This window comes from Molossus molossus, unplaced genomic scaffold (assembly GCF_014108415.1).
Source record: "Molossus molossus isolate mMolMol1 unplaced genomic scaffold, mMolMol1.p scaffold_m16_p_17, whole genome shotgun sequence".
NCBI lineage: Eukaryota > Metazoa > Chordata > Mammalia > Chiroptera > Molossidae > Molossus > Molossus molossus.
Window position 1 is genome coordinate 6295124 of NW_023425352.1, and position 14416 is coordinate 6309539.

At 56.3% G+C, this 14416-nt stretch overlaps 1 protein-coding gene across 1 annotated transcript in view; it reads left to right on the plus strand.

Moving 5' to 3' along the window:
* MGMT (O-6-methylguanine-DNA methyltransferase) overlaps positions 1-14416 on the plus strand; it is a 224784-nt gene that overhangs the window by 32449 nt on the left and 177919 nt on the right. Inside the window, exon 2 of the mRNA XM_036265402.1 lies at positions 13151-13287. Within this exon, the coding sequence (XP_036121295.1) occupies positions 13163-13287 (125 nt within the window). The 5' untranslated portion in view covers positions 13151-13162. The remainder of the gene's footprint in view (positions 1-13150; positions 13288-14416) is intronic.

The window sequence follows — 14416 nt, forward strand, 5'->3', positions numbered from 1 at the left end:
AGCAGTTAAAGAAGAAGAGAGGGTCTGGGCATCCCCCAAACTGGACACCATTTCGGGGTGATGGGCAGAACTGCTGGGCTTAAGTGTTGGCAGGGAGGGTAGACAGGCGCCCCTGGCCTGCCCAGTGCACGCATCGGAGGCCTCTGTGCGCCCATCTCCGCAGGGCCGGAGCCAGCCCAGGAAGCCCCTCAGCATGTCCTGCAAGCCCAGTAGGTGCCCTGTGCTGTGGCCAGAAGACCCCAGGAGCTGCCTGGCGGGGGTCAGCCAGGAAAGGAAACCCTGATACTCTGTGCCGCAGCAACGATTCCTGGGAGACGTGTATTGGATATTTCATAGAGGCTAGAATGTGATGCGGTTGTCGAAAATCCGTGGCTTTTGTAGGAAACCACGTGTCTCGAGGAAGACCCTGGAATCGACGTGTGAGCATGGGTGAAATACGGGGCACAGTGCAAACAGGGCCGACAGCGAAAGCTCCCCATGAATCATCGACTGGCTGGTTATTCAGTTAGTTTAGTAATGTTATTGATCTGCATCAGCCATGTGCCCAGGAAGAATTTCAGAGGTTAACAGAAATGTACACGCGTGTGAAAATGCGAACTACGTAGGAACTGGAGGAGAGGGTTAGGCACGGGGAAGAGGGCAGGGAACGAGGTACCAAGTCTTCGGTAGGAGGGCTCAGCGCCGGCCAGGGGTGAAGCTGTGAGCTGCTTCGTGGCTGGAGCTGTGACGGCGTCCAAATCGATCGACTTAGCTTTCGGCTTGACTGTTTGTGTAACAACACCACACTCACCTGGCTGTCCATCTTTGAGAGTGGGTCGGAGACCTTCTCGGAGATAATTGGGGATCAGGCCCCAGCTTACAAGCAGGCTGGCAGATGGTTGATGGAGGCTCTGGGCCCCTGAGATGGGACTGCCCGGGGAGAGAGCTCTCCTGGGGTGCTGTCCTCCCCAGGGCCGCCCCGCCTCTCCTCACTGGGCCTGGGTCTGGCTGCTGTCTTCCCAGGTCAAGGATTTAAGGCAGGCTCCGTCCTGGGTGTGCGGCTGGCGAGAAGGGACAGTGAGTTCAATTTACTGAGTGTGTGCTGTGCGATACCATGTGCCAGGCCTCGGGGGCCGAAGGAAACGAGGCCCCAGTTCTGCGCTCCCAGACCTGTGGCCGAGGGCAGCCAGCGGTGGCCGTCAGCAGCGGTGGCCAGCTTCCCTTCACTCGAGCCGCCTTTGCTCCGCCCTTCGCGTTGCACGGGCCATGGACGTCGGCAGGAATGCTCGCTTCATGTTGTCTTCGGTCCACTCAGTTCTACTGTGAACACTTGCTTTCGCCTTGTCCTGAGGCATTCCAGTGGAAACAAGTTTATGGTCATTGTATTTTTTTTTCTGTTACGTGTTAATTCAGTGCGTAATTAATAAGCTCATGTTGAAATGAACCCCCGCCAGAGTATGGTCAGCACTCTAGAGTCAAACAAGTCCGTCCCTGGCTCCCACCATGTAGCTCTGGAAAAGTCACTCTGGAAGTCACTCAGGAAAAGTAGCTCTGGAAAAGTCACTGTCATGTTTTCGAGCTTCAGGACGTTTGTCTTCAGAACAATGGAGGTGCCTAAGCTCTTGCAAGGACTAGAGAAGAATACACAGACCTGCACACAGGAAATGCAGGAATTGTCGGGAGATTTGTCCCGTAATTAGGTTGAGTTTTGGATTAGTGATGCAAAAAAAAATAATTGTTGAATTATAGTCTGTCCCACTCAGAGTCCTGAATGAGAAATATATTTGATCATTTTTATAACAAGTGGTGGCGAGGATATAGCAGAATTAAACCCTGGTACACTGTTGGTGGAGATGTCAGACGGTGCAGCTGCTGCTCTGGAGGTTCTTTGAAAAGTTCAACGTAGAATGACCATATGACCAGGTGAGTCCCCTCCCAAGCATATACCCCAAAGAATCCAACCAATATCAGTACGCCAATGGCCATAGCAATGTTATTCCCGATAGTCGGGTGTTGGCGATAACGCAGGTGTCCATCAAGGAAGGAACGGATAAACCCCAAAATATGGTCCATCGTACAATGGAATATAATTCAGTCTTTAGAGGAAGGAAATGCTGACACACACTACACCGTGGAGGGACCTTTTTGACATTATGCTGAGTCAAATACGCCCGTCACAGAAGGGCTAGTGCTAGAGCGCTCTACTTAAATGCAGCACCTGGAGCGTCGGTTTCCAAGAGACAGAAAGTGTAGTGGCCGTTGCCAGGGGCTGGTCTGGGTACAAGGGGCATTTGTGTTTAATGGGACAGTTTCTCGGGGATGGTAAGATAGTTGTGGGTATAGGTAGGTGGTAGTGATGGTCATACAACATTTGAATGTATTTGATGATACTGATTGGTACACTTGTTAATTGATGTGTATATGATATGTATTTTGCCACAATAAAAAAGTATATTTGATAACTTTTAAACAAAGGAATGTATGGGATGTTGTATCCAAGACCCCCGCTCACTGGCTCTGTGTGCCCCCCCCTCCCCCCGAGTCTCCTGGACCTGACCCTTAGAAGCCACCCCTGGGCAGGGGGCCAGAGGAGCACAGGGTGGTCCCTGAGTGAGGGAGCTACATCAGGTGTTGTCTTCTTCAGACCCTCTGGGACCACAAGCCATTCTAGAAACCATCCTGTGTAGGGAAGGAAAACAGTCTGACTTTGTAAAGGACATTGTCAAGCAAGGGAAGGTGGGGCTCCACGTTTCATCAGGGGGCCTGTGGGTACTGAAGGAGGAAGTTTGTGTGTTTTCTGGCTTTAGGGCAGATGCTCCCAAACTCCCGACTGGGCTCCGCCCCCGGCACGTGGGCAGTGTTCCAGGTCCTGGGCGTGCCCTGCAGAAGTGGGCAGTATCCCTTTAAGAGCTCCTTTAGAAAGACATTTAGTGTTCGTCTGCTCGCTAATTGCTCAGGTTCTTAGCATTTCAAGGAGTAGTTAATTATCAAAGCTTCTTCATTCTGTGACAGTCTGGATGTCTCTCCTAACTCAGGTTACCTTTGAAATGAACATCATAGATCCGTGAGATTTTCATCTGTGGCTGTTGTTTGATGAATGTGTCCTGCTGTAGTTTAGAGAAAATGTGCCAGCTAAATTTTGTAGTAATAATCTCAAAATTTTCCACTTTTGTTAGTTTTTGAAATATGCTGTAGAAGTTTTCCTCTTGGAAGTGGGAACACATGAGAGAGATATGATGCCATCAATCAATTATCTGAACACAGATTGGGTGTAGCTTACGTATTATTTTGCAGTAATCCCTATTTCTGAGGAAAAATATTTGCACAATTCTTAGTCATTGTGTCATTGGTAGATGAACTGGTGATGAGTTGGTCTTAGTTTTTATTGAAGCATAGATTCTGTGTAAATGTGGATTCTATGTATGTGTTCTCCATGTGTATAACAAGCGTCTCAAATCTTATAACTTGAGCAAAAATGATTTTTCTATATTAAACGTTACATTTTCATTTAAACCACTCAAATTCACCTGGTTTAACCTGATTCCATCATCCGCTCTTGAACCCAGTCAGCCAGTCCCTGGTCCCCAGAGCTGGCCTCGCCCTGTGTCCTGCCCTTAGTGCTCTGGAAGGATTCTGCTGGGTGTGGCACAGAGTTACCTGAGCTCTCTCAGTTCCTGGGGTGCAGCTGATGGCCCCGGGGAGAGACAGGGTTGGCCCTGCCCCTCTCTGCTGCCAGCTCGGCAGGGACTTGGGGACAGGGCACTGGGACAGCTCAGCCCCATAGGAGGAGCGGGATTCAGAGATGCTGACCGACAGCAGGTGCCTGCCTGCAGGTGTGACGTGTCCTGTCTTTGATGAGAGGAGTCATGTGGCCCAGGCTGCTTCCTCAATGCAATGCATGCTGGGGCCGCTGGGGCCGTGCTGGTCCCAGCAGGTGAGCTGTACCCCGCAGGTGGGCGGGACGGAGGGCCAGTGTCTGTCCATGGTGGGTGGTTTCTTTGTTCCTTGCAGTGAGGATGGACCCTGTTCAGAGGGTGCAGATGGCATGTGATCCTGGCACACCGCTGCCATGCCCACGTCTCTGTGGGTTTCAGCCCTGAACCTCCCACGGGAGGGAGCGCCCCCTATAGCCAGGGCAGGTGCCTGTGCTGAGTCCCCGAAGTCACAGAATGTGACACCCCCCTGGACACTGCCCCTCAGCCTGGGCAGCGCTGCGGGAGGGTCCATGCCATCGCCCTGGCTCTGTTCTGGTCACAACCAGAGACAACAAGTCAAGTCTCCGACCCCAGGAGCTTCACCATCCTCCTATGGTCGCATTTCACTGTTTACTTTGCAAGGGATGAAATATGTGAAAATATTTCATCCATTTTCAAGTACCATACATGTGGATAGAAGGCCAAAGGGCATCTGCATTTCCTGGTTTTCATTACCCCGACTCACCTGCCTTATTTCATTGCCCCAACTCACCACGTCAAAGACCTATACGTGGGGGGTGGGGTGGGGGGGTCACAGATCTGTATGTGGGGGTCAGAGACCTGTACGTGGGGGGCTCACAGATCTGTATGTGGTGTTGTCCCATCACTGGCTGTTCGGACACCCCACCTGAGGACCTTCCAACTGGTGGGTCACTTAGAGTCAAAGAACCTGGACGATGATGTCATTTTTATGTAAGACCTGGACTACTATAAATTATGTTTTAACTGTTCTAATTAAGACTTTGAGACTACTAAACTGTCTTTGAGGGGAAGAACCTGTCCCCTTCTCTAGAGAAATAATTAATTCTTAGAGTATATGGTTTTTGAAGAATTCACTGTAAGATAAAGGACTGGTATTTTATTCTTGCATTTATTAGTATTTAATCAAATGGGAAGTGCACTTTCAGTCTGGAAATCTTGGCTTCAGCCGCAGGATTAGATTGAATTATTGTTTAAAGAGTAAAAGGTATAGAATTATATGTTCAAGTTATCAAGACACTGATAGGTTCTGGGCAGAATGTAACTAATTTGGAGCATAAAATTTCCTGCCTCGCATTAATCGCTCAGAAGCAGCGCGGGTTCTGTTGGCAGCTCGGCCTTGTTGTGGGGACGGCGTCTGTCCCCCCAAGAGCCTTGGGCCATCAAGGCCCTCGTCTCAGCTGCCAGAGCGTGTCTGGAACGTAAGGACACCCCGTCATAAATCACACCGAAAGGCCTTCGTGGTGGAACCGAGGGACGAGGAGGACCTCGGGCTGCAGCCCTCGGCGTTGCCCGGCCCCGCACTCGGCATGCTGGGCAGGCCTTCCCCAGCACGGGCTCCTGAAACCCCAGCGTTTGGACCCGCGGTGAGGTGGTGTCAGACAGGGGGGCAAGCACTGGGTCAGAGAGGCCTTCGGAGTTGCTCCCCAGCGGGTGGGGAGAAAGATCGGGTAGCACAGACCTGGGACACCTGATGGTCACTGTGCACGCCCTTAGGTCAGCGGTGGCCAGCTTCCTGCAGTGGGCTGGATGGGAACACTTCTGTCTCTGGGCTGTAGGGTTCGGTCACAACTACCCTCAGGCCGCCGCAGACGATGCGGGACGGGCCTGGCTGTGCTCATGCGGGACGGGCCTGGCTGTGCTCAGGCGGGACGGGCCTGGCTGCGCTCCGGCGAGACTGTGTGTGGACTCGGAACTTGAATTCCATGTCATTGTCACATCAGGACGTATTTTTATTTAGACTCTTTTCAGCCATTTAAAAATATAAAAACCATTCTGAACCCATGGGCTGTACAAAGACCCCCAATGGTGAGCTGGATTTGTCCTGCATCCCTAACCCCTGATCATTGCACGTGTTCAGGTGCCCCTGCTCCTACCCCGGGTGCCCAGGTGCCCCTGCTCCTACCCCGGGTGTCCAGATGCCCCTGCTCCTCACCCCAGGTGCCCAGGTGCCCCTGCTCCTACCCCGGGTGCCCAGGTGCCCCTGCTCCTACCCCGGGTGCCCAGGTGCCCCTGCTCCTCACCCCGGGTGCCCAGGTGCCCCTGCTCCTCACCCCGGGTGCCCAGGTGCCCCTGCTCCTCACCCCGGGTGCCCAGGTGCCCCTGCTCCTCACCCCGGGTGCCCTTGCTCCTCACTTCTGATCTCTCTACAATTGCGCACCTTGCCCTCTTGCAGAACGAGCCAGGGAAATGGGGGAGGGAAGGACGGGAAGGGGGACGGGCAGTATCTGGGCCCATGGATCCTGGCAGCCACCTACCTCAGGATGGTCTGTAGGCCTCTCCGAAGGGGACATTTGATTGGCATCCCCGGTGGGGTTTTCCTGGCTGTCCGCTGCATGGCTCCGAGGTCCCGGTGGGCCCGATGGGGTCCCCATCTAACCGCATTCACTGTGCCGTGTGAACGGGTGCCCACCAGGGCTTGCGCACTGAGCCCGAGAGCCGGACAGCGAGCCGTGTCAGCTCGCTCTGCCCGCGCCCGCAACCAGGCAAATGTCTGGGCGCCTGCTGGCCGCTCTTGTAGGAGGCAGGCCGTGTCCCCTCGGACCCTTCCGGCGTTGTCGTGCGTGGGTTCCGGTGCTGGCAACGGGGAAGAGCACAGAGTGGCAAGGAGGGTTCTGGAAGGGCAGCTGCTCGGCGCGCCTCGCGGAGGAGGAGGAACACAGCTCTGCCTCTGGGTTCGCGATTTTTGTCGGGTGGGAGCCGGCCTCTGGCGCCAGCTGCTTAGTTCAGACATGAAACGCCATTCATGTTCAAAGCGAGATGAAACAAATTCACTTCATATTTTCAGAGGTCTCCAAATAGGCATGGAAAACCCATTTTTCTCTGCCACCAGTTAACGCCAGCCGTTCTTGTGGCTTTAGGTGGCAGCCATACAACGATGCAGGGAGCTGGGCGTCACTTCTGCTGTGGCAGGGCCGAGGGTGGTGGGGTTTGTGCTCTGGGAGAGTGGGGGACAGTTGAACCCCTCAGTGTGCCCAATGCGGCCTGTGGCGTCCCTGTGAAAGCCAGGTGGGCGGCGCCAGCGCCACCTGAGGGGCGGGGCTATGGAGCCTGGTTCACAGTGTGAGCAGGTCACAGCTGTTGGCACATCAGGAACTGGCCTGTGGGAGCCTCCCTGGGACCTTCATCTGATCTACAGCTACTGAGCGCTGGGTTCCAAGTTCAGACGCCTCGCTCTGCTTGGGCACGTCCTCTGCCTGAGGGTCCCGCCCTCTGCCTGAGGGTCCCGCCCTCTGCCTGAGGGTCCTGCCCTCTGCCTGAGGGTCCCGCCCTCTGCCTGAGGGTCCCGCGGCTGCCTCCCCTACACAGCTATGCTCAGGAGCACTCGATGGCTGGGTTTGAAATGGCTTGTCTCCTCTTCCGGCCAGTGTGGCTCAGTGGTTGAGTGTCGACCCTGCACCAAGAGGTCGCCGGTTTGATTCCCGGTCAGGGCACATGCCCAGGTTGTGGGCCTGATCTCCAGTGGGGGCGTGCAGGAGGCGGCCAGTTGACATTCTCTCTCATTGATGTTTCTGTCTTTCTCTCCCTCTCACTTCCTCTCTCTCTAAAATCAATAAAGGGGGAAAAATGAATGAATGAGTGAATGAATGAATGAATGAATGAATGGTTTCTCTCCTTGTTTGGCCAGGGAGGCAGCCCCCCATGCGGGTCGCCCCAGAATCTGTGCACACTCGGAGCCCGTCTGTCACAGACGAGGTTCTAGAAACAGAGGGCCCTTTCTCTGCCTCGGATGGGGACTTTCTTGGGGACATCGGTGTCACCACCTGCCCTCCCAACCCCGTCCCCCACACTTGGTCCTTCCCGCTCCAGAAGCTGCCGCAGCCGCCTCCTCTGACATGGGGCCTCCCTCCTATGACCTGGCCGCCTTCTCGGTTCCCCAGATGCCTGGGGCTCTCTCTTGAGCACTGGAGTCTTAGCAGGTGACCTGCAGTCTCTCCCTGCTTGGCTGACTTCTCAGGGTCAGGCCGGTGGCCTTCTCTGGCTTGGTATTGGGGGGTGAGGAGCCTGGTGGGATTTTGTCCTCGGAGCCCAGTGGTGGGTTGGTGCCTGGAGTGTGGGGGTGCTGCAGTGCGGGTGTCAGGGCAGGGGCTGTTGTCCTAACACAGCTCCGAGTCCCGTTGCTGCTTTGTGCCACCGTGTCCGTGGCCAGCCCCGTGTGTGTTTGGCTTTGTTGCCTTCTAAGTGGTGCCTCCCACCAGCCTGCGCCGAGACTCGCTGCCTCCCCGGTGCACTTGTCTGCTATTGAGCTGCGCTCTGCTTGCTGCCCGGTTTCCAGCCTCTGCGGGCCCCTGCTGCTGTCTGCAGGCTCCCCCACCCCTCTGCCAGCCTGGCACCTGTGCCAGACATGCCTGCCGTTTCTGCCTGGGCTTCCCGTCCGCACACGCTGCCCGCCACGCCAAACGCCCAGCGCTCCCGTCCAGGGCCCTTATCTGTGACATGTTAGGATTCAGCGTTCACCTGACTTTTACGTCCGCCTGTGGAAGGACACCGTGCCAGACACCCGTCGCCAACAGGGAGGAACTTTCTGCACAGCTTTCTGCGGAGCCTCAAAGTCCGTTTCTGGCAGGGTCGATAGAACATTGTGTTAAAATTGCTGCTTTTCTTTGTTTGGCAGAGGAGCCGTCAGTGGGTGATGCTGCTGCTGTGGGCTCAGAAAGTCAGAGGCCCCGAGAGGGCGCCCAGTGAGTCCTCATGTCGGGGGAACTGAAGTGGGTTCGATTTTAATTCTACTTAACCAGTCAGGGAGTCTAAGATGCCACTCCCGTCACATCACTAAATGACTGGCTGACTGGATGTGGCCGGAAGTGACATGTGCCGCTCACTCGAAATCAGATTTGGTACTTGCAGTTAGTCCAATTTCAGGCTGATGGCTCGGTTTTGGTCCAGGGTATGATGTGGACAGAGCCTCCCTTGCTCTGTGCTTGACTCAGGGTGACCTGTGGTTTCGGTGGCCCTGCAGGGCCACAGAGCTGGTCATTCCCACGATTAGGGAAGCCTGATTCTGGCGTGAGCTCAGACCAGGGACAGTGCCATGTTGCCGGGCATGTGGCGCTGGGCACAGGGGCAGCAGTGGGCAGGCCAGGCGTCAGCCTCCTGTGCTCAGCTCGAAGTGCAGGTGTGGTGTGCTGGGCGCTGTTTGGTCTCGAGACAGCCGTTCCAGCTCAGGCCACGCCGAGGTTGGCTGGCCGCCCTTCCCCACCACATTCCAGGCTCCCAGCCTCCAGGTTCAGCCAGTGCTGCCTGGGGTCAGAACCTGGCCGCTGGCCCAAGTCCAACAGGCAGACCCTTGTACCCTGCATCCTCAGTCACCTTCTTCACCCCCCTGACCTGCTGCCGGCCCCTCCCCCACACTCAGATCTGTCTCCCTGGCGGCGCCCGGAGTGGGTGAGGGTTGGATGTGGAGGACAAAGGTCCTTGTCCTGCCGGCCTGCCTGCCCACCAGCCCAGGCACCGCTTTCCCTGTGTTCTCCATCTGGGCCATAGGACAGCCCGGTGAGGGTGGCAGACTCAGTGTCATTATTCCTCCTTTATTGATGAGAAAATTGAGCCCTGGGAAGGGGAGTGGACATGGAACATCCTCTCTTTCCTCTGGCTGGGGCATGTGCCAGCCTGAATTTCTGCAGCAGTGCTGGGTCCCCGTCCTCCTTCAAGGGCTGACGTGGGCAAAGCCCTCCTCTCCTGGCAGCCGTCCCCTGCCACTCGGCACCGGCGTGCGCCGGCTTGGCCCTCGAGCCAGCTCTGGGCTCCTGCCTGGGCCTTGAATCAGAGGCAAGTGACAGGGAGGCCGGGCAGCGGGGAATTGATGGTGGCTGCAACATCCTGTTTCCAGGGGCAACGGTGGCAACAGTGGCAGCTGCATGCCTGCAGTCCCTGGCTGTCCCCACAGATGTTTCCTGAGGCTTGGTGGTGGCTGTGGTTGGACTGTGGCCAGCCGTGGCTCCGACAGTTTTCTGAGCCTGCTTCTTCAGCCTTCCCAGAAGTTCTGTGAGTTATGGAACAGGCTTTCAGTAAATTGCTTTTGTGCTTAAATTAGCCAGCCTCCGCTTTTGATGCCTGCCATTAGGAGCCCCGCCTGAAAGGGGGGCCTTGTGGCTTGTCAGGCTCCAGGTCTGGGGCCCGTGCCAGGTCTCCTGAGCCCGGGTCAGCTGAGAAATGGCCTCGGGCCCGTCGGGGGCCCGCACTTAGGAGCAGGAACCTGGTGGGAGGCACGGTCGTGGGGCACCTGTTTACCAAGCTACGTAAGCAAACATAAGCTGGCTTTGCTGCAAGACTGCTCGACCTTTAACATGCCAACATGTGGGCTGAGAGGTCCCAGGAGGGGCGGTGCGGCCAGGCTGCTCACTGGCCCCCGGAACCCTTCCTGAGCACTCTTCTGGGAACACGCTTTGGAAAATGGAGCGCTGGACCCTTAGCCTGGGTGGTGGACACACGGATCATCCAGCTCAGCACTGTGTGCGACAAGTCTGCCTTCAGGGGGTCCCTGACTTGTGGTAGCAGTGTCCTGCCCCAGCACCTGCCAGAGGCTCAGGGGGATGGGAAATGTCCCCAGATCACAGCTGTTGATTATGGCCCCAAGAAATGAGGGGAGGCCCCCAGGGGGCTGGGAGAATGGGTGGCCATCTGCCTTTGAAGAATGATCAGATTTTGAAGCCGTTGGATAAGATTTTGCAGAGGAGAGGAGAGCACCCTGGGGGACAAGATCAAAGGCCAAGGTCATTTGGTTAAAATGTCCGTTGTGGCTGGGGTAACGAACCCCAAGTCCTTCCCCCTGCCAGGTCTTTACACACGTTCAGGCTGGTGCTGTGCTGACCCCGCGAGTCGGGTGTCCTTTATCCTGCAGGGAAGGGCACTGTGGCCCAGACGGAACATGGCAGGCCGTGGTGGGGCCCCTAGTCCCCCAGAGCAGTGGAGGGGAGCACCCTCTCAGAAGCCTGGTTTCTACCCCGCAGGCCCACGTGCCCGAGAAGGTGGGCATGCGGGGGTGGGAGGTGTCAGAGCGGCTCTGACGGCAGGTGAACCGCTGAGGTTCCCTAGCACAGTCCCGTGTGCACCCACAGGGACCTGGAGAGGAGCCGGCTCAGACCCGTCAGCGTGCACGGAAAGTGGGGAGTTGGACAAGGCGGCCCGGGGGCTTCGGATGGAATCTCAGTACTGCTCATGCATGCCGTGGTTTGGGGAAGGCTGTTTGACCTCTTCGGGGGTGTCGGTGTGCCTGTCTGCTTTGGCTTTGGCAACTGATGTGTGGTATTAGGAGCAGGTGGGACACAGGCTGGGCACCGGTGACAGGCCCTCGGGGGCTCGTGGGGGTTCACAGTCCAGCAGATGCCAGGCCTTGTGGTGCAGGCTGGACGGGCAGGGAGAGGACAGTCCGACTGAGGGGACAGCAGTGTCAAGGCTGCGTATGAGGGGTGCCGAGGACGTGGGACTGCCGGACCCAGAGGACGCTGTAGAAAGGGTGTGGTGCCTGGACCGTGAAGGGTTTGGCCGACCCTTTCAGTGGAGGGCCGCGTGGCCAGCATTTCGGGGCCATGCTGTCTCTGTCCCAGGCAGTCATCTCTGCCACGGGAAGGTGAAGCAGCCACGGCCAGTGTGCAGACAAGGCGCGTGGCTGGTCCCACCAAGGCTCTACCGAACCAGGCAGCCCGTGGGCTTGGCCCAGGGGCTGCAGCTTGCTGATGGCCGTGGCCCCTCGAGTAATTAGCAATTGACTTGTTGGGTGGGGGTGAGGAGGTGGAAGAGCCCAGGTGTGATGAGGGCCCCAAGGAGTCCTTCCTCCTGTAGGTGAGAGTTAATGGGAGGTCTCGTGGAGGACAGCGTGTACAAGCCGAAATGATGAGACCCAGGGCTCGCTGAGAAGCAGTGTGTGCGGGTGGGGCGGGGAGGCTGGTGGCCGGGAAGGAGGACCCTGGGGTAACACTGCTTCAGGGGGCACGGCTGGATGATGGATGGGAGGGCCTTCCCCGAAACGCGCCACGTGGGAGGGATCCATGCAGGGTGACGGCTTGGGACAAGGCCATTGGATGTTTCCACAAAGAAGGAGGGATGGGGGGAGGAGCAGTCAGCTCGGTCAGGAGCGCACGGGGTCTTGACGGGCATTCAGTCCAGCTGTGTCAGTTTGTCCTGACTGGCTTGGAGGCGGAGCTCTGGGAAGCGGCAGGTTATAAGAAGGGGCGCTGGGGCTGGGCTGGCGCGGAGCTCGAGGCTGCGGTCGGTGCCGGCCAGTCCAGGTAGTCACCCCACCACCCTCTGTTGGGTTCCAGACTTCTTGCCTCCCTGGAGAAAGACTGCTTTTTATAAAATACCAACTCGCTCAAACCCCCTCACTGGCTTTTCCCTGCTGTTAGTGGGTCTCTGCTTCCCTTTAAGCCTTTGCCATGTTGACGTAAGTTAACATCTATCGAAACTAACATGGAAGGTACATCGTAAGGTCTTTTTAAGCATTTGTATGTTTGTCTGGATGTAGCGTGAAGCTTTCCAAGGCAAGAGGGTTTTATTCCAGCTGCTTGCGCCTCCCGACCCCCTCCTGGCCGCAGGCTGGTCCCGTGGTTCATGTTAGAATACTTTATCTTGGAACGTGCTTTATTCCAAATATGGTTTGTCTTCCCCTGGCCGGTTTGGCTCAGCGGTTTGAGCATTGGCCCTCAGACCAGAGAGTCTCGGGTTCAATTCCGGTCAAGGGCTTGTACCTCGGTTGCAGGTTCGAGCCCCAGCCCTGGTCAGGGTCATGCGGGAGGCAACCGAGCCATGTGTGTGTCTCATCGATGTTTTTTCACGCGCTCTCTCTCTCCCACTCTATCTGAAGAGAAATGTAAAAATGTCCTCGGGTGAGGATTCAAACAAAACAAATATGTGTTGTCTTCAGTTCTTTCATGAGAACGTTGGGGACTGTTTAACTGCTGTTGCAGCAGGGGCACCTCGGTTCCAGGTGCTGCTCCAAAGGGGGTCCTCAGCCTCCAGCGAATTGAAATAGAAGGCGGGGGGGGGGGGTGATAACAGCTTGAAGATAATGAGTGCTCCTGGGTGCTCCCCAGGCAATGCCGCTCACGTTCTGTCCTCAGTAATTCTATGGTAAAATTGACACGTGAGCAAATCCCAAAACCGGGGAAAGCACTTTGGGAAACGTTTCATGTCTTAAAAAATGGGGTTTCTGTTGTGCTCCCCGAGTGACCGACTCTGCCCCGTACACTTTCTCACACGCTGCAACATTGTCTCTCCAGGTGCGCGGGAGGATGGACGGGCCCTGCGACGTGAGGTGCGCCACCGTGGCCAGCCCCGTGGGGCAGATCCAGATCTCCGGCTGTGAGCAGGGTCTGCATGGGCTCAGGCTGCTCGGCAGGAAGACGCCAGACGCTGGGTGAGTGGCTCCTGGGTGACCTCCTCTCTGGGGGGCTCAACGCAGCGGGACCTAGCGAGGTTCCTGCCCGCTTTCCGGCGCTCGTGGGGCAACACGGGGCTGTGCGGTCACAGAAATGAGCCGAGGTGCGTGTCCTTCACTTTCGGCACCTGTGCTGCTTGCCTGAGCCGCCTCCCCTGTGATTAAGCACAGAGACACACCCTTGAACCGGGAGCTCCCAGGGGTTTGATGCGAGTACATGTGCAGAGGCGTTGCTTGGTGATGACCCTCAGACGCTGATTCTCGAACGCAAGCACGTGGGGATTGCTCTGGAAATTCGGTGCCCGGCTGCGTGCTTAACCTTGATTTTTTAAATTGGACTCATCCCTGTCCAGTGGCCCAGGTGAGAGTCATACTCATGTCCTTGAGGGGCTCAGCCAGGAGCTCCTTGGCCTCCAGCTGCCGCTGTGTCTGTGTGGCTGGGGAGGCGGGGCCTGAAATCCCCTTGAGCACAGCGTCAGGGACACCTTTTCCAACTGGACCCGTTTCACTTTTGGGAACGATTCCACCTTGTTTCTCTAATTGCAAAGGCATAAGCATGTAAAGTGCTCCTGAACGTTTTGTTCTGAACTGTAACATCCGATTCCCTCCGTGCATTGATCGTGAGGCGCTGGGTCAAGACGGGGGAGGGGAAAGCCGCCCGCTTCCAGGCTCCGTGTTTGTTAACTGGCTAATAAACACAATGCCAAGAACATTAGATAAAGAAAATACATAAGCAACATAAAAATTGATTTTACTGGCCCCCTGTCAGGCACCGCTATAATGGACACCGGCTCCGTGATAAATACCACCTCTGCCTCCGCCGTCGATGTTCCTGTCGAGCACCGTGTTGCAATCAATAGTCTTTCTGAAGACAAAAAATAAGCAAACCCGTGAGCAGTGTGATCCTCCTCTCCGCCAGGACCGGCTGGTGTGTGCAGACGGGCCCCGGGTAACTCGGAGGGAGACTCGCCACAGTGTTCCTAGCGGTTTCAGCTGCACAAAACGTCACAGAAATGGTGCTGAGTTGTTTTTTTTTTTGAGGGGAGGTGTTTAAAACCACTCTTTACAGTGAGTTTTGGGGAAGAGAAAGGAGGAAAAGGAAACAGGC